The 27,418-nt window shown below is 38.3% G+C and overlaps 1 protein-coding gene across 2 annotated transcripts in view; it reads left to right on the top strand.

The window, feature by feature from the left end:
• nr3c2 (nuclear receptor subfamily 3, group C, member 2) overlaps positions 1-27,015 on the top strand; it is an 83,681-nt gene extending 56,666 nt beyond the window's left edge. For both annotated transcript variants that reach the window (XM_017407082.2, XM_025010296.2), the window contains 6 exons: positions 853-969; positions 1,581-1,922; positions 3,952-4,096; positions 9,597-9,727; positions 18,859-19,016; positions 19,984-27,015. In XM_017407082.2, coding sequence (XP_017262571.1) covers positions 853-969; positions 1,581-1,922; positions 3,952-4,096; positions 9,597-9,727; positions 18,859-19,016; positions 19,984-20,139 — 1,049 coding nt within the window. In that variant the 3' untranslated portion in view covers positions 20,140-27,015. The remainder of the gene's footprint in view (positions 1-852; positions 970-1,580; positions 1,923-3,951; positions 4,097-9,596; positions 9,728-18,858; positions 19,017-19,983) is intronic.
• The last annotated feature ends 403 nt before the right edge of the window (positions 27,016-27,418 follow it).

Raw genomic sequence — 27,418 nt, 5'->3', positions numbered from 1 at the left:
GGAGGAGGAGGACGAGGAGGAGGGGAGCTGTACAGTGAAGAGCTAGTGGAGCGGAAGGAAGCACTCTGAAATGGGAGATCATTGGGTTTCGCTGAGGGCTAGGCAGGAGGCAGGAGGGATTCTCGCCATGTTAGCATCACTGTCAGAAATAGTCGAGCTGTATCCAGTGCCCTGGTTCCACCACATCCCTCATGCTATCTACTGTATGAGACACCAGTGGTAATACATTGGAGGCAATGACAGTCAACAATAGTGTGAATGCTGACTCAGCATTCACACTATTGCTTTCCAGTTCTTTTATTTTGCTGTACGTTTTGTGCATTCTAACTATTTCTGCATACTTTGTGCTATTTTTGCCTTTCATAAATCAAAGTGTTCCCCTCATTTGGGAGATCTGACTTTTATAACTTTTATGCTTTTCACAAAACTTAACTTTATGCACAAACACTTTTCCCTTAGAAATTTATTGAGATCTGTTCAGTTCCTTTAAAATCATTGTTCTCTATGAAATCAGCTTGAGGGTACTTGCTCTAATTTTGTCGTCTATTGCTACTTTTAATCTTATTAGTTTAGCTTTAAGCTAACATTCTGCTACTTTTAGGTAATGTTTTGGTACTTGTAGCTTTTAGCGAGTGTTTTGTTAGTTTAACAATTCAGTTTTCAGCTAGAAAAGGTCATTTTTCTAGGTATAATTTATACATGTGAATTTTCTGGTAAGTGGTTGCAGCTTTTCTCTCACTTTCCTTTGTGAAGTGTCTTGTCTGCAAACTTTTTTTTAAATGATCGTAGTTCATATGTGTCGTGCAGCCTGTGTGGACCCCCACTGGACTGACATGTCTCATCACCCTATAGGTCAGCACAACTACCTGTGTGCTGGAAGAAATGACTGTATCATTGACAAGATCCGAAGGAAAAACTGTCCGGCGTGTCGAGTACGGAAGTGTCTCCAGGCTGGGATGAACCTTGGAGGTGAGGAGCTCCCCCTTGTCTTCCTTCATTCCAGATTTGCTCTGTCACATCCCTCCAGGCTTCTATTTGGGGTCAGCCTTGGTCTGTTTTGTTAAAAAAAACAAGATACATAGATGTAGTTAAGTAGATCTACCTGTAATTACAAGAGGTTATATTGAAGAATGTTATATTTTTAGTTGTTTGTTTTGTTTTTGGTTTTTTTACATATTCTTTAGATGATAATGTGTCACTATGATATACACAGAGCTACAAGCAGGGGCCTCAACAAATACTGACCTGAAGTCTGGTGTGGTAGTATCACTGTCAATGCTACAAGATCATCTGAGATCTTTATTCAACACGTGCCAGGTGTCAGGCATATGCATTTTATTTGAGGAATGCTAGTTTCATTTACACCTATTTTTATATAAACATTTAAGAACTGATTAGAATGTAGTCACTTATTCATCATTTATCCATCCAAAAATGCAGGTGATATCAGATAAGACATGGACAATTATATTTATCCATTATTATTACATTATTGCCTGCTTTTTAAAGCAATGGACAATAATTATCATGGTAAATTCTCACTTCAGCAATGTTTAAATAACTGTTGTGTTTCCCTGCAGCACGGAAGTCTAAAAAGTTGAAGCTCAAGGGAGTTAGCGAGGACCTGCAGAGCTCTAAAGATGGCCAGATGGCCTCAGGTGGCATTGGAGGCGGCTACCTGTCCTCAGAAAAGGAGCTGAACGCCAGCGCCGCCAACGCCTTAGTGCCCCACGGGCCGGGGGTGGTCACACCTTTTCTGCCCCCCTCCATCAGCAGCGTGTTGGAGCTGATTGAGCCTGAGGAGGTTTACTCCGGCTACGACAACGCGCAGCCCGACACGACTGACCACCTGCTGTCCAGTCTCAACCGCCTGGCCGGAAAGCAGATGGTACGCATGGTGAAGTGGGCCAAAGTACTGCCAGGTAACATCCACAAACACCTAAATGCATCCTTTTAAACAGTGCAACTGGAGGGCAAATAGCAAAAGTCACCTCAGATTTTTCTTTTTTGTGAATGGCAAAAGTCTAAAGTTAAAATTTTATGGGTATATTTAACAAAAAAAGTACAGTATTTCAGGTTGTACTATGTCTCAAACAACACAAAAAAGTCAAAAAAAGGGTGCAGTAAGTTTGTTTAAGAAGAATTAAAAATATATCAAAAATTTAATGTAATGAAATGTTTTTGATATTACCATTTCAGTCAAAGATTTTGCCTAATTTATGCATTTCTCATGCAGTGCCTTATAATGAATTTACTATTAACGTGTGATAATTTGTCAAGGAATTAAAGAGCTAAGAGGAAAAAAATATATAATTTTAATCACCCATGAGGTCTTTTTTGTTATGTGCTGGAGATTTAATAAAGAAAAATTGCATAAATTTTCATTTTTGATTTATATTAAATAAACAGCACTGCTAGTTTTGTCAGGGCACACAGATTTCATTTTAAATATTAGGTCAGGAAGTTATTCGTCAAAGCTTCAACAAGATTAAAAATGAATCCTATTTTACCGTTAAATGGAAGATTAGGATTTCCAAGCAGAACACATTTGCATCATCTTGTCAGATTTTGTTTGACAAAAAAAAAATCTATTTAATTTTTTTTTTATGCATAAACCACATCACAGGAAAAAAAATAATGTTTTGAAAGGGATAAACAAGTTTCCCTAAAATTAAAGTCAGAAGGGTGCCTCACAGGTAGCTTTTTGAGCCTCTTTCATTTGCTGTATCACAAATATTTGATACCTCCATGGTGTCTGCTTGCTATATCCGGACATATAAATAGAAGCCAGACAGAAGGGTCAAAAAGAGTACCTTCGACTTTCAGATATGCTATGGCCTGCGCTCACAGCTGTGGCAGGGCTAACACACTTGGCAGGATGGAAACAGTGTGTCCTATCGTTTCCTTTTGTTACCTAAAACAAGGAGCTACATTATTACCGTCTACCTTCTATAACGGTGTGTATACTGATTAAACACTCACATTATTGTTTTCCTGTTTCAAGTTTCTTCCAGACAGTTTTTGAAAACTACTTCTGCATATTTTCGGCCATTTTAACCATTCAAACCATCACAACCTTTAAAATCTTTACCTTTATTTACAAAAACTATCCCCATAGAGCTTCAGTTTTTTTAAAACAATATTATCTAAAATCTACTTTAGCATATTTGCTCTATTTTTGCTTTTTATGCTCCTTTTAGCTTTTATTGACTGTTTTGCTGCTTTTGGCTTCTGTTCTGCTTGTTTTAACTTTAACAATTCAGTTTCAGCTTCTTCAACATATTTCAGCAATCAGTCAATCAGCACTTCACACTCCACTTTCCCAGAAAATGGAAAATTCTCTAGCTACAATTCTTTTCTAATGTTTAGGTTTTTTTTTAAGCCACAGGGAAACATTCAGAGTTCCACGTGTTAAATTTGTCAGTAAAAGGCTCTCGTGACACAAAAATTCAATGTACCTTTTCCTAAATAAGTGATCATTTTTGGGCGGATTGACATGTGTGCAGACAGAAATAGTCCCCGAGTCTCAAGAAGTTACTCGTGTCCTCAGAAGACCCATGTTTCTGGGTGAGGAGGGGGTTCCTGCCAGAGTTTGATTGAGAGTTTGGCAAGTTTCCTATCTGACTATTTTGGGAGCTTCATAGACAATGTGCCAATAACCGCAGGCCTAGTGGGGATTTTCGTGTTTAAAGAAAAAATGGTTGAATGCTTGTCAGTGATTATCATGTCAACATAAAAAATAGTGAAAAAAAAAAAACTCTTAAGCAAAGATAAACAGCACCTTCTGCACTGATTTAGGTAAAAACATGCACAGTGTGCTGCATTTCTATTTTTAATTTAATGCCAAATGTATTAAATGGATCTCTGAACACTAGCTGTGGCATTTTAACAGCATTGACCTCTGATCACCCTTATCCTTGTGTGTTGCATGTGTGTACTTCTGTGTGTTAGGTTTCCGTGGCCTGCCCATTGAGGACCAAATCACCCTGATCCAGTACTCATGGATGTGTCTGTCCTCCTTCTGCCTCAGCTGGCGCTCCTACAAACACACTAACGGACAGATGCTCTACTTTGCTCCTGATCTCGTCTTTAACGAGTAGGTTTACACGTTCGCATATCTGCAACATACTGCACCTCCGCTTTTGGTGTGAATGAAATATAAGTCGGACCAATTAGCAGTGGTTCTGATACGAAACAGCAATGTTTTATCTCGAAGAGTTCAAAGACAAAGAAGATAGAGCTTGTAGACCCACTGTTTTTTATCCTCATGAATGATAATAAATCCAGAGTCGTTTCTCTAGTATGCAGAATTCCTCAAGGCTGTCCACTGGGCACGAGAGCCTCCTGCACATTCGCTTAAAGAGATTTAGACATTAAGGGCATTACAGTTGGCAGCACTGAGATCTATGTGACCTCGTTGATGCTGATGACCTTCAGAGTTTTGACTAGCTGAGCTAAAACTTTTCCTCCTTTTTTTCTTTTTCTTTTTTAAGATAATGTAAATTCATTCACTCATTTTCTGGACCAGCTTTGTTCTGTTTAGGACTGCTGGGGTAGGGGTGGGGGTTTGAATCCACTGAAATACAAACACACTGGAATGGCCAACCCCACATCAACCTATGATAAGATGCAAGAATTTGTGCTGCCATCTTGGCAGGTGCTACATGGCGTACTTATTGCCAGCATGGCAACAGACCATTAATATCTGAGGGGGAAAAAAATGAACTCAGCCAAGGGGCCCAATGTTTTACCATTAATTGTTATAGTTAGTGGAACCTGTACTTCAAAAGAATGTGGTTTCACACTACGTAGGTGAGCATTGTGCCACATTAGCTCATACATTATTGAAAGCATGACCTTTATAGCTTATATCTGTTTTGTCCATTGTGCATGCATATCTATGATGTCAGAAAAAAAATGTTCAATAAATAAATAAATAAAATAAATAAAAATATGTCTGCGCTGTACCTGTTTTATAGGTAAAATATACAGTATATTCTACAGTAAATAATAGTGAATTAATGTATGGGCCTGACAAAAGCTTTGTTATCTATGTCTGAATACTGAAGTTTGTTATTTAAGACTAAATATTTTCAGAATGATGAGGGAAAACACTATATAAGTTATTTAAGTTTAAGTTGGTCTAAGTGAAGTTAAACTACAAACACTGGAAGCAGAGTTGTATTTAGACCAAGTATATCATGGAAAATTCAAAACAAGGTTAGAAAAAAGAATCATGGAGAAGCATACCAACTAAATGGTACAAAGTGACAGCTTGTAAAAGTTAAGTTTATTTGTTTTTTAGGTTTAATGCTTGATCCATGAGTACAGGCCATCAACTGTTAATAAAATTCTTAATATAAAGTCGATGATATGATGATAGTAGCACACCGGGTCTGCAATTTGCTGCTACTCACTCTTGATCGAGCTTGGTGGGAGGCTCAGTTCTGTATATTATTGTCCTTTGTGTTTATTGGGCTTGATATATGCTTTTATTTAGGTAAAATAAGGCTATTTTTATGTGTTTTTGGACTGATGACCCAGCACACAGCATGCACAAGGTGTTAACAGTGTGTGGCTTTGACAAGATGCACTTAGCAAGATGGCAGCCTCGCAACTTCCCTAGCGCAGTCAGTGGCCATTCTGGTGTATTTCTATTTCAGTGGTTGAAAGCATCCCAGCAATCAGTGGGAGAGAGGCGGGGTACACCCTGGACAGGATGCCAATTCACCACAAGGGGATTACAGAGACACAATCATGGTTCATTTCAGGTGTTTGAAATGGGAGTCGTATTTAGCACAAGAGGCCGTCAGTCATACAAATGGAGAAGCTGTGCTCGGGCTCCTTCAACACTTAGAACACATGTAAAAGAGTTTAAGATTCAGTCTCATATTGCCTCTCACAGAACAAACACATTGTTTTGCCTCTTTATCCTGCTGAACTTATATTCCAACTTCTAAACTTGGGTGGCTAACACTCCCATTCTGTCACTGTTGATGTTTGTGATCGTTGTGAAGTCTGTCACTTCCTTTTCTTTTACCCTCAGGGTTCTGGCAGCTTATGTGTTTATGTTTGGTTTCATTTTTAATAAATTATAACTTTGAAAATAAATTACAAAGACCTGTCACAAATGTAGAAAACGCTGCAGTGTTTTTCAGACTGGACAATTAGTATTTAGTTAGATAGCAAGCGTGACCATAAGAGCTTAGTTGCCTCGACATTTGTTTTTTACAGCAGCTCCTCTAAAGAAAATTTACACATCAGCATAAATGTAGTCAAATTCAGGACAAAGAGTTTCATTTCCTGCTGCAATATTTTGAGCACTTAGTTAAGAAAAATGAAAGCTACTTTGACTAAAATGGGTTTATGGAGCAATGATGTTGCTTTATAGATACAACAGCTCCTTTGTGACAAAATACTGTACATTTGTACTTTGTGATGGTCCTAAAATTGCAGGCACTGATGATCAAAGTGTCACTTCAGTCCTAACATCCCTCTTGATCTGTGTTCATTTATATGAAAAGGAGAGTGGGAGGTAAAGCAAAGTAACTATGTGGGCCTTTAATCTGGTTGGAGCTGTACGCACGGCTGCTGATGAATTGAATGTTATAGAATTAATCAAAGTGCAGAATAGTAACCTCTGCAGGCAGCCTGATGTAGAAGAGCCACATCAGTCAGGGGCAGGTTTAAAAGCACTAATAGTTTGTATAAGTCAACGGTAATGGGGCAGTTTGTCCTACATAAATGAAGAAAAAACAAACTCCATTGTACAACACGAAATCTGCATTCCTATTTTCTTAATCACTGTGTGCGTTTTTTTTACAGCACTTGGTCCTTTTTTACTTGCCAAGTGCATCAGAGGTTTTTTTTTTAAGTTTTGTTTTCATTTGTCTAATGAATAAAACTATTTTTTGAAAATAAAAAGGGTTTGTGTTAAATGTCATTTGAAAAGTTTCGTTTTGAAGAAGTCCAGATGCAGAGAATAACTGTAATCACAAGTGATTTGTGTAATGTAAATGATCATGGTGTGTGTCGTTTGTGGTGAGCTAATCTTATCGTCAGTCGGATCTGATATTTGGCCTGACAGAGCAAAAATGTAGAAGGTGTGTTCATGTGAAGCAGGGTTTTTGTCACATTCTTGAAACACTTTAAAGGCCAAGCCTGGATGTAACCTTCCTGTGAATGTTTGGACTGAGGTCCTTGCTGTTTGTGTGCATAAGTCTTTTGGTTTTTCAGATCATTAATAAGTAAAATATGGGGCCAAAATGGGACCATAATTATGCAAAGTCCACTTAGTCTGCAGGTAACAGAACATTGTTCAGTTGTCTCCATAGCAACTAAATGCCTATTGGCCCAGGGACATATTGGCAATTTAATAAATAGACTATGCACTCATTTATTAGACAGAAATCTGTTTTTGATTGAGCACAGTAGTGCAAAACCACATGGTCATTTCACATAAAGCCAAGAGAAGACTGCATAATATTTCAGTAATAAAGTTATTTCCCTAAATTAGATTAATACGCTACATGCCGAACAGAAAGAGCTGATCTTCTTTGTTAAAATGCTGTCAAAAAACAAAATATACACAAACAGAACCATGCTTTTTGAAGCAGCTTTCCATCCACAGGTTTGAGCTGAGTGAACAGATTTTTTTAAATTAAAAATAGTTTTCATGAATGTAGCATTGTCTGAAGCTACCCACCACCTTGCTTGTCAAAGTGCTCAGAGTATGTCCCGGGAACGACTTAGATACATCAAACTGTAGCTCAATATCTGTGAATATGATTGAGTTATAGCCATTTTTGTTTGCTGTGGTGGCCATCTTGAAATGGGATGACTATTATATTGAGCTACAATTTGGCGAGATACTAGCCGAAAGTATTGCCCACATTGTGCAACAGATTTGTGTAAAACCTGTTAGAGTCAATCCTGTCTGTCTAATGAACCACTCGATGGATTTTAGTGAAACTCTCAGAAAGTAATCACTGCCTGTACATCTACAACTTATTAACATTTGGAATTAACCCAATTCAACATGCTGCCACAGCTGATCAACATTAGCCGACACAAAAATGTCTCTAACTCAGTCTGTTTTACAGCTATTGAGTTAAGGTTTGTACAGAAGTAGCTGATAGATATCCCATGTTAACCTCTGAGGGCTGGCACATCTTACAAGTAAACAATTTTGCATGAGATCACACATAACATTATTTACAACAAACTGTCCTTTCTCAGCATGAGATGATTTTAGTCAAAAACTGGAGTTCAACTGGTGCTTAAAATGAATTTCAAGTTGTGAATTATGGGTTCATGTCATACGCCTTTTATGTCCAAATTCATATTGGCTAAAGGTTTGTTTGTCTAAACTTTTTTTGTTCCATTGTCTGTTCTAATAATAACAGAGGGAAAGTTTAAGAGTGAGACAGAAACAGTGAGAGGAAGAACGACTCACAGAGACAGACAGAGAAATAGTAAAGACAGACAGAAAGAGAAAGATTGCTGCAGGTTTTTTTTTTTGTCTAACCTTCCCAAAACCAGCAGCTCATTTTGGGCAGTGATTCAGCAAAATTGATTTCAGGAAGAGAAAGAATGAGAGAGAAAGAGCGAGCGAGAGACAAAGAGAGAGGGAGAGGAGAAGAGAAATGTGTGAAACTTTGGAAACTAAAAGTTTTGCTGCTCCGCAGGGATACCACTCCACTTTATCAGTTTCTTCATGGAGCTGACAGCTGAACAGTAAATACTGAAAAAGCATTATTCTGTTTGATGCTTTAATTGAAACAGCTTGTTTCCAATCAGCTGTGTCTTTCAACAAAATTATCTTTTCATCTCCAACCTCCGACCTCCAGCCTTCCCCAGCCAAGATAATGATGTGTTTTTCATGTATCGTGGCTAAAACTCCATCTGCTTCCAAGTCAAGGGATACTGCTTGCATTTAATCATGTTTTTGTCCTGATGTGACGGTGATTTACAGCAGAGGGGAAACAGCATCCAATACCAGAAAATCTTTGGCATCTGCAGTGCACGTTTCTCATTGGCTCGTGCTTTATCCCCTCCACGATTTCTTTCCTGTTTTTGTGAACTCTGTGATATAACTAAGATTATTTTACCGATAAAAACCTCTGTGAAAAAGGAGGGAGAAAGCGTGGGTCAAACAAGCAGTTAATATACACTTGTGGCTGTAGATTGAACTCTTATAGGCGTGTTTAATGAGCAGATTATTGCTGTTAACATAAATCTGTTTGGAATGTCTCTCCTTACGTGGGTTTCTATGGTGACCAGGGATAGATTTGAGGCCCTCCGTAGCTTTGGAAAAGAGGTGCATCTGTGCTGTGATACTGTATGCAGCTCTCTGCAATCTGGGGGGATTTGGTATTCTGCTCTCAGCCCCAGACAAGCAAGATCCTCTTCTGCACTTTGTGGAAATACAGTTTCGCTGGACTGAACTCACCTGGCAGAAATGCATTAAAAAAAACCTGATATGAATGAGGATGGCTGCTGAGGATAAACAGGAACAATAATCTAATCAAACAGTTATTATATACAAGAGAAATATTACATTCTATGAAGCTCAAGTCGTTTCTTTCTGTCTGCAGGGACCGCATGCGGCAGTCTGCCATGTATGACCTGTGTCTGGGCATGAGGCAAGTGAGCCAGGAGTTTGTTCGATTGCAGCTAACCTACGACGAGTTCTTGTCAATGAAGGTCCTCCTGCTTCTCAGCACAGGTAGGCAGGAAACCTCAGCCCTGAACACAGACTCATTTGTTTCTTTCCACACACACAGTACATAACACTTAACAGTATGAATGCAACATTCAAAACTCTGCAACTCCTGTCCACAATTTAACTACAGTGTATGCTGATTTAAATGTAATGCCAACAATGTGTTTTTAAAAAAACTTGCTATAGGGACATGAAAAGATTGCGAGAGTTGCATAATGCACAAGGAAAAAAATAAAAGAGTGGCTGGGTAATGAGGTAAAGATGAGCGAGGGGTTTACCACTGAATCCACAAATGCAAACTGAAATTCAGTCATGAAAACAACTTTGGGGGCTCGGGCTTATTCGTAATGGACTGAGGCAAAGCAAAAGAAAGTGTTATGTTGTTTGAAAAGTAAAAAAAGGGAAATTCTTTTTGGAAATCCTGGGCTGTAACTCCTTCGGTGACCATGCTCAACTTTATTCTTTTCTAGTCATCTCAAAGCGGGATTATCTAATAGGAATAATCTGATGATTAATGTGCCAGGAGATCTTTCTGGGAATCTCATTAACAGCATTTTAATGAAATGTAAACTTCTTGGATTCTGAGCTCGTGTCACAGTCTAAAGAAAGATGAATTTATAAACGTACAATCTTTTAATTTTAATGTTTTTTTATTGTGTTTGTAAACAATCATATTTCTGAAAAAATTGGTGTAAAATGTAAACAGAATGCAATGATTTGTAAATCTCAAAGTCATATTTTACTCACAGTGAAACAAACAAATCCAAGAAATAGTACCATTTTATGAAGAAAAAAGACAATTTTTGAGTTTAATGGCTTCAACGAGTCAAAAAAGTTGGGACATGGCCAAGTTTTACATTGTAAGGCATCCCCTTTTTTAACAACAATATATAAATGTCTAGACTTTTTCACATTTCATTTTTTCCAACCACAGATCAGTTTTCCACTTTATCTCAGTCCATTTTAAATGAGCTTTGGCCCAGAAAAGACGGTGGCCTTTCTGGACATTGTTCACATTCTTCTTTACATGATAGAGCTTTAACCAGCCTTTGTGGATGGCACAGTGAACTGTGTTTACAGACAAAGATTTGTGGAAGTGATCCTGAGCCAATACAGTGATGTCCAGAACAGAATCAGGCCTGTTTTTAATGCTGACTGAGCGCCGGAAGATTACAGGCGTCCAATATTGACTTTCAGCCTTGTCCTTTGAGCACAGAGATTTCTGCAGATTCTTGAAAATATTTGATGGTATTATCAACTGTAGCTGATGAGATTTTCAAATCCAAATTTTCTGGTGGGGAATATTATTCTGAAATTGTTCTATTATTTTTAGACAGTTTGTTTCAGACTGGTGTACCTCTGCCCATCTTTATTTCTGAGCGATTCAGCCTCTCTTAAATGTTCTTTTTATACCCTGTCCTATTACTAACCTGTTGCTATTTAATAGTTGCAAAATGTTGCTTTTTCAAAGCATTCTCCACAATACCAAGATGTAATGTAAATAGAGAAATTATAAAAAAGATTTTAATTCTGGCCTTAAAGCAAATGAAAAAAAAAAAAATAGTTTGTTTAAAATGTGGCAAAATGAGGCTTAAAACATCCCCAAATGCAAATCATGTGTAATGGTTTGAAGTGAATTTCCCGGTAACTACATGAATATAGTTGGAGCTATTATAATTTGGTACTTTAATGTCTGAGACTCCCACCTTCCTTCAGCAAACGGCTCCCTTTCACATAAGAAACCTCCTGATAAGGTGTCTTGTGCTCTTCTCCAGCACACACTTTGCGACAGTGTTGGCAGGAAGCGGCCTTCCTTGCTCCCACAATCATGCTTTAATGAAAGTCTGTTAGGTCCCACTTTAATCTCATCCTCAGTAATCCGTTAACAAGTATCAAAACTGTGAAAACCGACATGATGTTGCATGCTCCGCTTTATGCAACAACTTAAAGGATATGCAAACGGAAGGGTGACAGTAGGGCTTTTCTGTGACTGAACGGTTTTCTGCTCTGGTTTTATTTGATTTTATTTATACTTACTATATCAGGGAAAGAAAGTCACATCCTGATTCCACTCATTGCCAAAGTTCGCCCACGGGAAACATTTGTTGGTCCAAGTTGTTCAAATAGAAACTGAATACAGAGCTTACTTTATTTTTTTTCCCATGCCACCTGTGTTGCAGTCACCTCAGTCATAGCAGTTAAAATGAAAGGCCTACCATTTTTGCAGTGGCCATCTTGAATTTGGTTGACTCCAAAATTTATTCAGTCGTACATGTGTGTCCAGTGATTTCTTTCTGAGAGTTTCGTTGAAATCTGTCCAGTGGTGCATGAGATATTTTGCAAGCACTTGCACAGACACCCTTTTGTTTTCTGTGTCATGTTATAATTATAGTTCAGATTTCTTTAAGTTGGCCGAAAATACCAACAGTCAGAGCTGTTCGGAAAGAAAGAAAACAATGAACAACAAGCTTAAAGCAATAGTTCTGGTTCTTCAAAGTGGGTTTCTGTGGAAATGGTATAAACAATTACTATCTTACCTGTTGTAGATATTGTTTTTGAACAACCTCAGCTTGGAGAAACAAAGATTCTCTTAACCAGACTGATGAGCTAATGGTTAGTCGAATTTGTGCTTTGATTTATGAAGGACGATGTCTTTAATCATGGAAAAATATTCAGGCAGGAACTTCAGTCATTTAATCCAGTAGAAGCGCCACAATAGGAGCCACAGAGCTGGCAGATTGTCTACCATTATAAAACCAACCTGTGCGTGCACAGAGGAGCTGACGGCGAGACCACAACACTTTACTCAACAGCATCAGACTGCAATCCAGAAAAAAAAAGTTGGGAGTGACCATTTCTGAGAAAGCTCTATCAACAGTGTGCTGATTTATAAACTCCCAGCCAACTCATTTCAGTAATGGCTTCGGCCATCAACGAGGAGCGCAAATTACTGTGTGGGGTCGCAAACAGGCAGGTCGGTTGATAATCTGCTGCAGGTAATTAACCTTAAACAGGTGCTGTTTGTTACATTTAATTAGACAAACATTTTGGGGCTGGAAGTGTGAAAGAGGCACGCTTACCTCAAGGTAAGCTGCTAAAAATGAAGATAAGAGACTGTCCATCTATCTAGTTTACTGAATGAACTCCGACTTTCAGTTAATTCTCATAAAAGGTTATTCTTAATATTTTTTTTTTATTTTTTTTTATGGTTCAGGCTCATGGACACCACACAGGAGTGACAGAATTATTATATTTTTAATTTTACAATGTTGTGGTAGAGTAGAAAAAAATAAATTTACCTAAATGTCAGCAGCCACTACAGTATTTATTTCACTATTCTTTTGTGGATGTTTTTTATAATATTTGTAGTTCATACAGTCCTGTCCTGAAGTACTGTAAGACTTTCGTGGAGACTATATATATGTGTGTGTGTATAAATATGATTTGATTGGCTGTCTATCCATGATTTGACAAGAAATAAACTCCCATGACCAGAAATATTGTTTTCAAGAGCTTGAATTTTTGTTTGATAAAACTGATGCCTGTTCGTAACTTGTGGATCAGGGCCAAAGCAGGTGAAAATGTGTTAATTACAGAAGTTTTGAAACAAAATAACTAAGGTAAAAAAAATATAATAAAACCACATAGCAAGTAGTTTTGGCAAGTTACATTCTTCTTTAGCACAGTTAAAAGAAACAAATACTGTAGTATGTATATATTAAATGGTATAAAATGGTATTAAACTCTCCCAAATGCAAAGACAGAAAAGCTACTCTCTTGTGAATGCTGTTTGCCAACGACTCACCTGCTGGCAACTAGTTGGCATCCAGAAATTTGGGTTTTATTTTTAATAATTCTTGGTGCGTTTTTTTCCCACAACAACATCAACACTGCTCTGTATTCAGAGTGGAATAAATACGGAGGCAGTTGCTGCAGGAGCCTCAGCCAAACAAGCTTAAAATCCCTGGACTCAGAGGATATTAGGAACATGAACTGCTTCATAGAACAGGGATGTTTGGAAAAGACGATGTGAAAGCATGTCCCTGACATAAACTCTGAAAATCAGGCTGCTCTAACTGGACTACAACCATTGGAAAAAGGGAAAGATAAGAAACAGGAAAATAGACCAAACAAGGAACCAGTGTGGGAAAAGCTAGACTGAAGGAGGGAGAACAGACGGGTTTAGAGGACGAGCTTGGTGTTGGTGAAAGAGGACAGGTGCACTTGTATTGGGAGGAAAGGAAGAAAGAAAAGAGGTGGAGCATGGTGGGATGGCAGAGCTGCTCCTTCTGTTGCCGTGGCCTCCCTCTCCTCTCCTCACAGGTCCTCTGGAGGTTTTCCAGTGAGCCCTGCTGTACTTAATAAAGGCCAGTCAAGCACCAGGCAGTCCTCCAAGACCTGCTCTTTTGCTGCACTTCCTTAAAGCTCTGGCTAGAGTTTTTAAAAAAGAGCGAGTGTGGATAAAAGAGGCATGGATGCAGAATAAAAACAGGGGAATCAGTCTGCTTCACCGTCTACCGAGGCTTGTTGTATTTAGTCAAAATATAACTGTGAAATATGAAGGATCAGGTGGAAGAAAATAATCATCCGAGGCTTCATTTCTCATCATGTTCCAAAGTCCACACGATGGAGCGGCCGTATATATTTTGGCCAAGCACTTGTGAATTTTTTTTTTTTTTTTTTTAATAAAAAGAAGCCGTCTGCTGCAGAGTTTTCTGAGCTTCTTTAGGGGGTTCTTTTAGTTACACTCAGTCAGACATAATGTTTGGACTTTGTGGAAGCAGTAATAGATGAAATGTTTACAGAGGAGATGTCAGAACTTGTCAACTGAGCAAAGCACTACAGAGCGTGTGTGTGTGTGTGTGTGTGCCTTTGGGCTGGTTTGTAAAAGTGCATTTGTATGCCACATAAGGTGAACGAGTGAAACACAAAGAGGAAAAGTGGGATAAAGAGAAAAGAGACAAGGGCTATTATTTCTCTCTGACCTTGGCTAAGGTTTCACTGAGCCTGCGGTGTCCCATGACCCTGTTTGGATTTGGTACAAAAGCAGTGGCCTGTTAAAACCAGTTACACTCCTCATCTCTGCACAAACACCTCAAGTTATTCTGGAAATGTACTTTTTTTTTTTTTTTGGTCTTTTTGTTTCTTTTTGAAACAACTCATGGGCCTAATTCTAAATAGGACAGCATGTTTACTAAAATGCAAAAGGAATTTTTCTGACATATTTTACTACTCTAAACAGTTACTAGTCCCTTTGGATCATTTTTCAGCAAACAACAAAATCTAAAACCTTTTTTTTCCTTCTTGTTGCACTTGTTTACCGAAGTTGTAAGTTTCCAAGTCAAAACTAAAACTTGTTCTGAGTATAAGATTTGTACCAGCAACTCAGGGAGAGCTATGTGTTTATTTTTGTTTGTTTTTTTACAACATACATGATAAGGGTATCTCCTACCTGCATGAAACAGTGGGACCTTATTTTGCAAACAATAGGAAGAAACCTTTCCTAAGCGTATGATACACATTGCAATGCAGCTTCACTCGCAGTAAGAAAAATGACCCGCTTGAACAGGCTTTATGCAAGCAAAGAAAATTGATTTGACACCAATTATCATGGTATAAACGCCCTATTTTTGGGCCACTCGTAGAGACACCCCTGAATGCCAGGTCAGTTTCTAATCAAGGCCTATTTGGGTCAGTTCAAGCAAAACAAAAGGTCCAAATGTGGCCCTGGGTTTGAGGTCATTCATGTCATGTCATCTATAAAAAATCAAGCCCAGAAATCACAGCCTCGCCACCAGGGTGCAATCTGTTTATGTATCTGCCCTCCTAAGCTTCGTGGATGTTACGCCCGGAGGTGTTTGTGCATCGAAGCACAATGAAAAGGGTTATGTAAAATGAGAGTAAGAGAAAGAGGCAGCCAAACACACATCCTTACATTTATTGACCTATTTGTTCTCTAGGACTTGCAATTCAAACAGGTCCTGTCTGTTTCTGTTTTATGCTAGGATTCCTACAAATAGAGTTATTTACTGTATCTGAGACACACAAGCAGCTCACTTAACTCACTGTGTGTACAGGGTTTGTTAGGTGGGAGTGTCTCTTAAAACACTGGAGCTGAGATTTGTATGTTGTGCTGTGAAAGTTACACCGGACTGCTTTAGAAAATGTTGAATATATTTATCCACATTAGAGCCATTTCTGAGTTCTGATAAATCAGTTGCTTTAGTGGTTTACACATGATTTAAGATCAGAGGCTGCTTTTTTATCGCCTGCTGCCACGAAAGGCGGACAGCTATGTAACTGCCTGTATCTGTGTGCCCATGTTTGTCTGTCTGTTAGCAAAATGTCGCATGAACCACTGGACAGATTTTAATGGAGCTCACAGAAAGTACATTTACAGCCTATCACATTCTTTGTGCACTAACTGATTAAACAACAAATAAATGAAAATAAAGGGTTAAAAACAAAAACTACTGGACTTCTACGCTGTAGTTGAAAGCGTTTCGCTTCTTATCGGAGGAGCTTTTTCAACTCAATTTTTCTCAATTTCTCATTTCTGAATTTTGAATTAACCCTTTTTTTATTTACCATGTCCTGGATGACTGAGAAGCTACACCAGCATTTACAACAAATGCTAGTTTCAACAATGAGTGACAACATAAGGAGTGATTTTTCAGAGGTGGCTATTTTGTTGTATGTGGACAAATTTTTAAAAACTGTTTTCACTGGGCTAATTACTACAAGTATTACTGTACCTAATTGGATAAGACAGAAAAGATTATTTTGAACATTTAAAATGTAATTTAGTATTTACAAAGAATCCTGTCAATAACACACAAAACTATATGAAGCACAAAATGAAAAATTAAAATGAAAAGTTAAGTGAAAATGGTCACGGTATTTAGAATGTTCATATATCTGTGTATAGACACATACACACTCTCTTTATAGTTTGGTTTTTTTTACATTATAATACAGCATTGTACATGTTTATTGTGTAGCAGAGTGTACTTGCTGGATAAATAACAATAACTGTGAAAAGTGTTTCACTTTAGAAGCAACAGTAGTAGATAAACAAATTAGTTAATGAACTTAACGAGTTGTTAAAAAAAAAACACAGCCAGAATTTGCTAACTCTGATGTTTTTTATTGTAGAATTTTGGTGCATTTTTTTTTGAGTAACAGTTACCCAATTACTCAACAATAAATCTTTTTTTAATTTGCAAACAGTAATTTAAAGACTAGAACGATCGTGTTTTCAGAGCAATTACATTAATTAAAAATCCATCACTGCAGGCTTTTAGAAATAAAAAGTAACTACTGCCTGACTAACGGACTCACCATAGTTTATTGATGAAAAACTCCTCATAATGCCCCTATAATGTAGATCAATATCTACTAATAACATATAGCAGGTATCTCAAAAATAAACAGTATTGCAGAACATTTTATTTGCCATTTCTCAGCCTTTACTCCAGGTCATCTGCAGTCAGACTGATCTGAGATGTGCTGACAGACAGCTGAGGTGTTCCTTAACAAATAACAGCACTTGGGGTAAATTGTTTGGCAGTCTTCCTTATTTGTAGTTTTTCAATCATTGCATTAAAACATGCTGTAGAAACTTTGACGCATCTTTCTGCTGTAGTTAATTGTCACTTTGGATTAAAAGTAAACTGTTGACACCGATCAGATAACTGCAGCGTGATTTGTCGGGCTTTTGGTCTTAGAACAAAGTTCAACATAACTGAAGCTCGACTGGAGTAAAGATCGGGCTCTTTAATTTACATTCTCATCATTTTTAGATGGCACTGCTGCTGAAGTAGTTTCATCAGTAGCTTTATAATTTAGTAGTCTCTCTTCGTAAATTTAGTGGCTGCACACAAAAACTAATTACCACTTGAAATGGTGAATTTAGTAGTGAATTGCAAAATTGGCTCAGGTCGACAACACCCCCCAAAAAAGGCTTTCTGTGTGGGAGTCGAAGCATAATTCACCAAGCACCTCTAATTACCCTCTACACAGCTACATGTTTTTTTCACTACAGGAACACTGGTGGCTGCATACAGCCTGGCCCATTTACTGCAAATCGGGTTAAATGAGCGCTTGCCAGGCATAAAAAAAACCCTAAATGTATCAAGCTTGCTCTGAGTTACTGACAATTCAAGGAATTTTCAAACAGTGGATGTTTCTGTTTTGGTGAATTCAAGGCAAGGAGCTAAGAATCAGTGTTTGGCTGCAAGACCCCACAGCAAAAATCCTTCAGTAATGTTCGAAAACTTTAGTTTGTGTCTCATCTTTATCAAAAATAAACAGATTGGAGTGATATTTTTATTTAGGAACACTTTGAGCTATGATTTTCTTAATATTTGTCTAACAGATTGGTCACTTTGCTAAAATAATAGTAATTAAAATGTTTTTTTGGATATCTGATTGCAGGCTTTTTTTTCATTATTATCTTTTGGTTCACTGAGCTGAGCTTTATAAAATCACAGGAAAGAAGAAAGTCCACACTCTTACAGTTTTAGGGTTTTAGCTATTAAGCCATGATAAAAATGATCTGATATTTATCAGGTTCTAAAATTATTTAAATCTAACCTGAAGTGTACGAAAACACACACTGCACCATGTCATATTTATTTAGACAAAAACAGCCAAAATGAAAAAAAGCTGTGCGTGAAAATGAGTAAAAGCAGTCGTTTTAATAGTGTTAACACAATGCCAAGGAGAAAAAAATCAGCAATGACCTTAGAGGAGCAACTGTGGCTGCCCATCAATCGGGGAAAGGTTTTAAGGCCAAACAGTTTGGAGACCATCATTCCAGTGCAAAAAAGATTATTCATGAAACATTTAAGACTGTTGCAAGTCTTCTTAGGAGTGGACATCCCAACAAATCCCCCCCACTTGAAATTAGAATTGGACCATTTTAAAACCTGGTAAAGACCCAACCACTTTTATACGTAAAACCCAAGAGTTTATTTTTCCTTGGCTGTGTCCTCTAGTTAAGACTAAATTTCATGTGAATTTCTTCTCCGTTTTACCGCTTTGCCAAGATTGATGAGTCACGCGTAGAACAGTATTGTGTCGAAGTACTTTCAATAAATCAAGATGATGACAGAGGAAGTTTTGTTTTTCAGTTCCCAAAGAGGGTCTGAAGAACCAGGCAGCATTCGAGGAGATGAGGGTTAATTACATCAAGGAGCTCCGGCGTTCAGTGGGAAAAGCAACCAACAACTCCGGCCAAACCTGGCAGCGCTTCTTCCAGCTCACCAAGCTGCTGGACGCCATGCATGATGTAAGTTATCTTTGGCCTGTCTGCTTCTCATGTGCCGACTGTATGCAATAATGAGCAGGCTTCCCTTAGTCGCCTCGCTTGCCTGTTGAATCGAGCCGTCCATTTGTACTCTAGGTTTCCAGCTGTACAGGAAATGTCGAGTGAGTAAAATGGCAACCCAGTGGGTTTGGTTAATGCTTTACTTAGTGGTTCAATAAAGCTGTGCGGTTTGGAATAGGGATAATTACATCCCACTCTTTCCCTAAGGACGGGTGAGGGGGGCGGTATTTTGGAGGAGGCCGTATTGGTGAATGGAACAGAAGAGGATCAATATCGGCTTTCAGTTTATTGGATCAGAGTACTGAGTAGTCATTGTAGGAAATGCGCTAAATGAGGGTTACTTTTGTATGCGTGGGGTCAACAAGAGCAAAGCCTTAAGGTGAGAGTAGAAGGTCACAGAGATAACCAGTCTGAATTAATTCACCCTTATGACTAAATAATTGGGGTTAGTGCTGAATAGATTACCTTTTTAAAAAAATAAGAAGGGCTCTGCAAGGAAAAAAAAGTGCTGACCCCAAGTGGTGAGTTACATAGAGGTGCAGAGGGTTCCTCAGCAAAAAAAATGTGAATTCCAGTATCTTACTGGGTTGCAACTGTTGGAAACTAGTTGGAGACTTAAAATTGTGGGAAACCTACAAGACAATAGATACATTTTCAGTTGCAGTTTCAATGAATTTATACTGATAACAAATAAATTACAACATTTCTGCAAATGTATTTGTCTCAGTTTTCGTACGTTGAGACACTTTGGAAATTCCCTTGCAAATGCCGTTCACAATTTGCCCCCAACAGTTACAGCCCCGTGAGATACAGGCCTTAACATTTAACAGTATAGTGAAATGTAATGGAATATGCCTCATTTTAACACCTAATGCATAAAGTAAGAAATAAAATAAAGTGTGTTTCTCATGTGTTTTGTGATGCACAGCTCGTGGGGAACTTGTTGGACTTTTGTTTCTACACCTTTCGTGAGTCGCAGGCCCTAAAAGTGGAATTCCCTGAAATGCTGGTGGAGATCATCAGTGACCAGATACCAAAGGTGGAGTCAGGCCTCACTCACACAATCTACTTCCACAAGAAGTGACTTTGCCACTCAGCTCGGACGGAACCGGCACTAGGAACTGGAAAAGAGAAGAATGAGGTTCAGGGACAGGGGACAAAATGCGCAAGGAAGACCTGACCTGGTGGGCCTTGCCCTGTCGCCCTGTGTCTCGGCGACCTCGTCCAGGACGACAAAACGTTCAGTGACGTGGCGACAGAAGTGAGAAAAAAACAACAACAAAAAATAAATAAAAAATGGGAGGATTTCACCCTGCGGTCACTATGAGAACTTCAGAGCTGTGAATAGTTGGAGAAGTCGCACACGACTCGTAAAAATGTGACGAAGCATTCAGATGTACGCCCATGCAACCCTGCCCCAAAGATAACAGTATTTTTTAAGGAGATAAAGCCATAAGTCACTTAGAATGCATTAGATACATAGGCTCACACAAGAGTTGAAGGAAAATGATACACTTATGTCCACATGCCTTCACCCTAACAAACAGATGCACTTCACGCGCATTAAAATGAGACTCGCTTACAAATCTAGCAAAAGGGTTTTAATATATTATATCAAATCCAGCTTATGCAGTCTTTCAAACATTAATAGCACTAGGAAAAAATATGCCAGTACTAACATTAGCTTCGCAGCATAGCAGCTAAACTACAGGGCGAAGAAGTGTATCTGAAGGCACAGAAATTTTAAACTGTACAACTACAGGTCTATTTTAAGAAATCCCAAGGGCTATACAGCATCATCATAAGCTAAATATTTACATCAGCTCTCTAAGTCCAAGTTTAAATCTCGATTCCGGACGGTAACAGCCATGATTAACATTCACATACTGAGTTTGTACGTTTCAAAATGTGTAGTAAAACAATCAAAACTAATATGCAAAAGTCTAAGGCTTGAGCTGTTTTGAAATGAACATGTCTCTCCAGTGTAAAGAAAACTTGCACATGAAGCTCCCCATGTCACACGGTCACTATTTTAGAGACAATGTGTTGTAGAATTGACACAATATTGATGTAAGATTTTCTCTTTCTGCAAAAAAAAAATAGAGAAAAAGCCTAAAATGTTGCAGGATGCATTTCCAGGAACAGTTCTGGCAGGAGTCAGCTGATGATGGATTTGACTGAGGTGCGTCCATAGTAATAGCTGTCATTTGTGTTATCTCCAGAGCAGCTGTCCAAATGTCTGTTTTTACCCGCAGTGAAGCGAAACCAGCCCTTTGTGAACCAACACTTATCGACTCTTCCCAGAAATAATAAAAAGCGTTTTATAAAATTGTGTTGCAAAGGTTTAGTTTTTGACAAGCCGATCATTTTACATTAAGGTGCTTCATTTCTACAAAAGCCAGACAAGACCTAACATGTACAGTAACTAGTAGACAGTTCATACAGTACGGTATATGGACACAACGTTTAAACACGCATACTCTGTAAAGTTCATAATATCCAAAATGCAGCGTTACTCTACAGTGCTTACCGCTAATCCCAGACTAATGTGTACAGCTATTAATAACTTCTTACACCCATTCTGCTCAGCTGTTGTACAGAAGATGTTTTAAGGTACATGTTGACAAACGCTTGATGAAGAACAGAATATTGTGTTGATTCGATCACTTCTCCCATTTTAGGTTCACTTTTTTTTCTTACTTCTTGGGCCAAGTTCTACTATTTTCAGTAGCGTTCGGGACCATTTAATTGTCTCACACCCCGTCGGTGTCTGGATGGTTGTGGAAAACTACTATGATGCTACTGAAAAGCGACAGAGTCGCAGGGTGAAGATAACAAGTGGGGAGTTGTGATTATTGTGCCCTGTGAGTGTGTATTTACATGTGTGTATGAAAGCGTGGGATGCCAAGTTTGTGTGTGCGTGTGCGCTTTGTTTCCCCCGGCAAGCATGTGAATAGTTTATCAGCTCTTTTAGTGCGGGTAATCTGCATACATGTCATAGATTTGGCCATATCCCGTTTCCACGTTTAAATTTGCACAGAGGGGAAAGGATGTGAAATGAGGCGTTAGCGCAGCTAGCAGGAATCGTTTGCTTGTCAGGGCATCGTTGATAGCAGAGGGGAAGAATTTCTGCACGATCACCCGGCCTAAAGTTAGACAACATGACATCAGTGGCACAGCATGGCGCTTAGTGTGCTGCTTTAGTGGCCTGAGCCCTCGAAATCACAAAACTGCACCTCACTTTAAGGTCTCAGCTGTGGTGGTAATTATGAGAAGATTGTCACACAAAGAGACCAGAGTCATTCAAAGTGTACTAAAACATTAGATGAGGGGTGAAGATCAGATAAACGTGAACGGTTGTGTACTTTCAGTCTTATAAAGAATTGTACAGTTAAAGCAGATGAAGTTGCGTTAAAGGGATAGTGCAGAATTTTTGAAGTGGGGTTCTGTGGTGAGGTTATGAGCAATTAGTATCTTACCTGTTGTAGATGTAGCCCTTTGAACGACCGCAGTTTGGAGAACTAGTGTTAAAAGGCACTTTGGCATAACAGTTTCCGCAAAACAGCTGCAAAGACCAGTTTGTCTTTAAGCTGCCTCCGATCAATCATAAATCATTAATTCATTAAGAGTCAGCCACGTCCCGCGTAGATGTGAGCTTTCAGAAACAAAGTGAGCTTTGCAGAATCAAAAGAGGCATGGAGCAGAACTCCGTTGCATTGACATGGCATTAACTACACATTAAAGGGGTGACGAATGCCACCCTGATATTATTTTCGAAACATTACAAATTAACTCAGATTAGTGATCCTCTTCGTGGTAAAACAAAATTTTTAACTAAATGCAAAGTTGCTGTGGGTCATCATTGATCTTCTGCTTGGTAATGAATCTGTTTCTTGTTGTTTAGGCCTTTAAGTCCTACAGCTAAGTGGTCGCACAAACCGCACGCAGGTCATCACTTCGTCACAAACTTGAGCTGCAAGGCTTGCCTCCCTTCTCACATGTCGACCATTGCGGCTCTGTTACTACCTCGCATCTGAGGTGGGCGTTTAGAGCCAGGCTTGGAGTGTTTTGTCAAAGTGCCTGAACTCTAACTGAATTGAAAAGCTGACAGCCAGTCCAAGCAGGGCCAAGAGCAAAGTGGACTGTCTTAAAAATTTCATAGCAGCTAATGCAAATCATTTTATAGTTTCACATTACATGGTTATGTACTGAAATTTCTCTAGTCATTGCATGTGCAAATGGCAGAAGCTAGGTTTAGCATTTCTAGCATTTCTGAGACACTTTGAGAGGGAATATCATAATGTTTCTGCTGGAATAATTGTGTAATGTGAAATTTATAATAGTGTAAAAGGTTGATAAAACAGTGTTTTCATGAATTGCTGTGAATATTTTAAGGCTGGAGTATTTTTAAGACGGCAGCAGTCCGACTCTGGCTCGTCAAAACTAATTTCTGTTTGTCCAAGCTGAGAATGTTCTGATCCGCAACAGGTATGATAATAATTGTTGGTCTTTCCACAGAATCTCACATCGAAAGATCTGAACTATGCCTTCAGCCTAATTTTTCCCAAAATATTAGGTTAGCATGTGGGGTGTTCCTCTCACCTGTTAGCTTTCAGCACTAGGCAGGTGACCCACTAATGTTCCTCTACGCAATAATTCTTAGACAATAACTTAACAGGCAGGCCTCATTTTACAATCTGTTGGTGTAGTGACCATTTGCTAATCTCTCACCCTCTTTTTTTGTCCTTTTTAAAAAAATAAACAATGTCTAACAGTTCATAGAGTGAATGGGAAAGTATTTTTGAGAGAATTATATTTTGCTGGAAAACGATATTTAAGTACTTTGTCTAAAAATGATATCCTTTTTTGTAAAATGAAATGTTATTGCATGCTTTTTGATGAGATGTTTACATGTATTTAAAAAAAAAAGGGAAACTTGTGCCTTTTTTATCTCACCTGATTTACAATTTTACAGTATATAATGTAAATAATACAGCAAGTCTTTATGTTGAGTATAGTATAAAGCATTTCTACTTTAAACATCTTGGTAAACATTGGAAGAAAATTTGTGTGTTTCCCACTCGCCATCTGTTTGTTGGGTCACAGGGAAGTAAAAGTTGGCACCAGAAGGGGCCAAACAGAGAAATGAATGTATCATACGTTGTGAGAGATTTATGGAAAATACTACCTGAATGTTAGAAAGAGTACATTTACTATCTACTTATTGAGTAAAGTTCTTATTTCTTTGATTTTGCATCCTTTTTTTTATTATTTTATTTTTTGCATCAATGTTCACTTAAAAAAGAATAAATAAACAAAAGCACCTTTTATTTTATTTTGTAACAAGATGTACTAAAGTGATGGATTTTTGTTGTTATCCAAACGGTTTCCTAACCCATGGCGACGCTGTTGATGAACAACATAATAAAAATCGAAATGTTACAATCAAGAAAAACTGGGAGACATGACAACATCCTTAAGTTTTACTTCAGAAAAACAGATCTGCACACACACACACACATACATGTTAACATAAAATCACTGTCTTTGGAAACACTAGTCTTCTTGACATCAGTCAGTTCTTTTAATAATCATCAATTAAAAAGTTATTACACTATAAACCAAAAGAAGACAAAAGGAAAAGGAAATTTGACTCAAAGAAAAGCCAAATGGTGCAGATGAACCCTTGTTGACCCCTCTGCCTTTTATAAGCATAACCAGTTGGGCCTTTTTGGAATTATTTATTTATTTTTTGACTATTTAAATGCACAGTGTGACACTTTGGAACTTACCGACCTGCCAAAACTTGGATGAGAATATTGATAACTCAAAGTGTAAAGCTGCAACCAGAAGATGGCTATCTAGCTTAGCAGCAAGTCTGGAAAAACCACAGATAAGCTGTTACAAACCTGAGAAATGACTTCAGTATCTACTGAGGCAGCCCTGCTTAGGAACAAGAACCCACAAAGTGTGGAAAAAAATAGTTAAAAAGCGTATCTACATATGGTTGTGTGAACGAACTCCTTCCAATATTTCCCAAACTTTTATGGCCTATAACAGGAACTCAACACAAGGTTCTACGTTGCCTAGATTGATGCAACACATGGAAACCTTAAAGGGAGAGTTTAAAATTCTTGTGGCGTTATTAGCAATCAATATCCTACCTGCAGTAGAAATTGGCAGAAGTTATCTCATGGAGAACAAATAACCAAGAAGACCAAAGTAAATTTCTGCCATCTTCAAACAACCCCAATCTCAAATGATTCATGCAAATATGGCATCATGGTGGATGAAATGCTTAGGACTGTTGCCTCACAGAAAGAAGGGTCCTGGAGGTTTAAGCCTCGGGTTGGGCCTGGGGTCTTTTCTAAGTGAAGTTTGCATGGTCTCCTTGTGTTTGTGTGGCTTTACTCCGGTTTTCTCCCACGGTCCAAAAACATGAATGTATAGGCTGCTTTCCCAGGCCTCCCTTGAAAAAGAGATCAGTGATTTCAGTGGGATTTGCCTAGGTTAATAAAGGATAAAAAATGCTATTTTATAAATCTTTACACTGCTGTAAGTTTCACATTACATGGCAGAATCATTTAAAAGTTATTTCCCTACGTTCCCCAGGCCGCACTGGAAGTGCTAAAGCAAACTAATGCTGCTGCTATTTGCATTACATGACTTCGAAGAAATTACCTATGTAATGCAAATCTAAAGGTCTAGATCTAAAGGTCTACAAAATTGCATTTGCATGAACTAATGGGACATTTTTGAGACTGAAGTTATTTCAAGTTGTAACAATCAAGTTTGATGGTGCTTCATGCAAAGGAACCTTTGCATTAGCTGATTATTTACATCAAAGTCTGTGTTTATTTGCGCTAAAAGCTGAGTCATCTGTGGTTCGTTAGCAGTAGTTAATTGTGAAAAATCCCATAGCAGTTCAAGTGGACACTATTTTATTACTAAAATACTTTTACTTTTACTTTTACTTTGTCAGATGACCAGAGGAGTTACTTTTCCATAACATAATTGTTTTTCTGCTCAACATGTTCTGTTTTGCAGCACATGCATCACACTACATCACTGGAACTGACCGCAAACCAATGGGTTTAGTGTAAACAAACGTCTGACGCAAAACTGTTTACGGTGTCAAAGTTTTGAAAGTAGCATTCGCATGAACCACATTGGTTTGAGTTATTTTTGATTAGTAAAAATCCACTCTGGGATAGGCCTCCATGTCTACTTATAGCTGTGAGCTCAAGGCTTTCACGAGACTCCCTCTCTGAATCTCCGAAAAGAGATCATGCTGACCTCAGTCTACTGCAGGTAAAACACTGACTACTGATAACTTCCAAACTATTTTTGCTCAAGTTGCATTGTGAGTAATTTCATGCATCGTTACTCCAATAAAATGAGAGAAATAAAAACAATCAGGGCAGTTCTCTTATATTTAGAAAACACAAGTATTCCCAAACCGTCTCAGCAATCCTTTGAAGGAGAGTTAACATACAGTTTATTTAATGATTCAAACTTTACCTACTGCCAGCTATAAACTCTAACTTTCTCTGTACTCGTGGGGAGCTATGCTGTATTCTAACTCTTACTCTCCTTTTCAGTTTGCTATCTCAAAATTTGTCTTAACTGCTGTTTGTGTTGCATCACCTTATATGGGGAAGTCAAAACATTGTCATTTTACTTTTCAGAGTCGGGTGTAGACCGATTAAACCATATTTCCACATGGCAGTGCATTATTTAATAACATATACAAATACTTCTTTTTGCCTGTCCCAAAAATACCTTTTTACTCAGTAGAACTTTTCTTAGCGAAAACACAGCGATCCTCCGTCAACAATCCTCCTTCAGCCTTTTTTTTTCTCTTTTAAAGCCAGTCACTACTGTACATCTCCATGCAGATAAATGCCATACTTGTGTTTGCAGAACTACTGCAAGATTTTAATAAACCCATTACACTGATCGTTTGAAGTGATGTGATCATTCGTGTGTGCTGTATATTCAGTGTGTAGTTAAAGTTAAACAGGAAGAGGAAAAGGTGTCCCATTAAAAAAAAAAAAAAAAGAGCGAGAGAGAGAAACTAACTGTTTGATGTAGATTGGTTTCTAAACAGCTGCATTTGGCGCCTGGGGTAGATAATGAGCCAAGAAGCACAGCGCCTACCATGGAAAAGCAGATATGATGAGGAGCAGCAGCAGGTACAGCACAGAGAGGGAATAAAGAGAAAAAAAAATGCAAAAAGAGGCATGAGATTTTTACAGTCAAACGGTGCCTGTGGAGGAAAATCACCATTAACCTTGTTAAAGGCTGTTCTGAACAAACGCTGCTTTGCCAGTCTGTAGAGGAGACAGCATTACTCTTTTTTT

The sequence above is a fragment of the Kryptolebias marmoratus genome, linkage group LG3 (assembly GCF_001649575.2).
Source record: "Kryptolebias marmoratus isolate JLee-2015 linkage group LG3, ASM164957v2, whole genome shotgun sequence".
Taxonomy (NCBI): Eukaryota; Metazoa; Chordata; class Actinopteri; order Cyprinodontiformes; family Rivulidae; genus Kryptolebias; species Kryptolebias marmoratus.
This window is presented reverse-complemented; position numbering and strand designations above follow the sequence as displayed.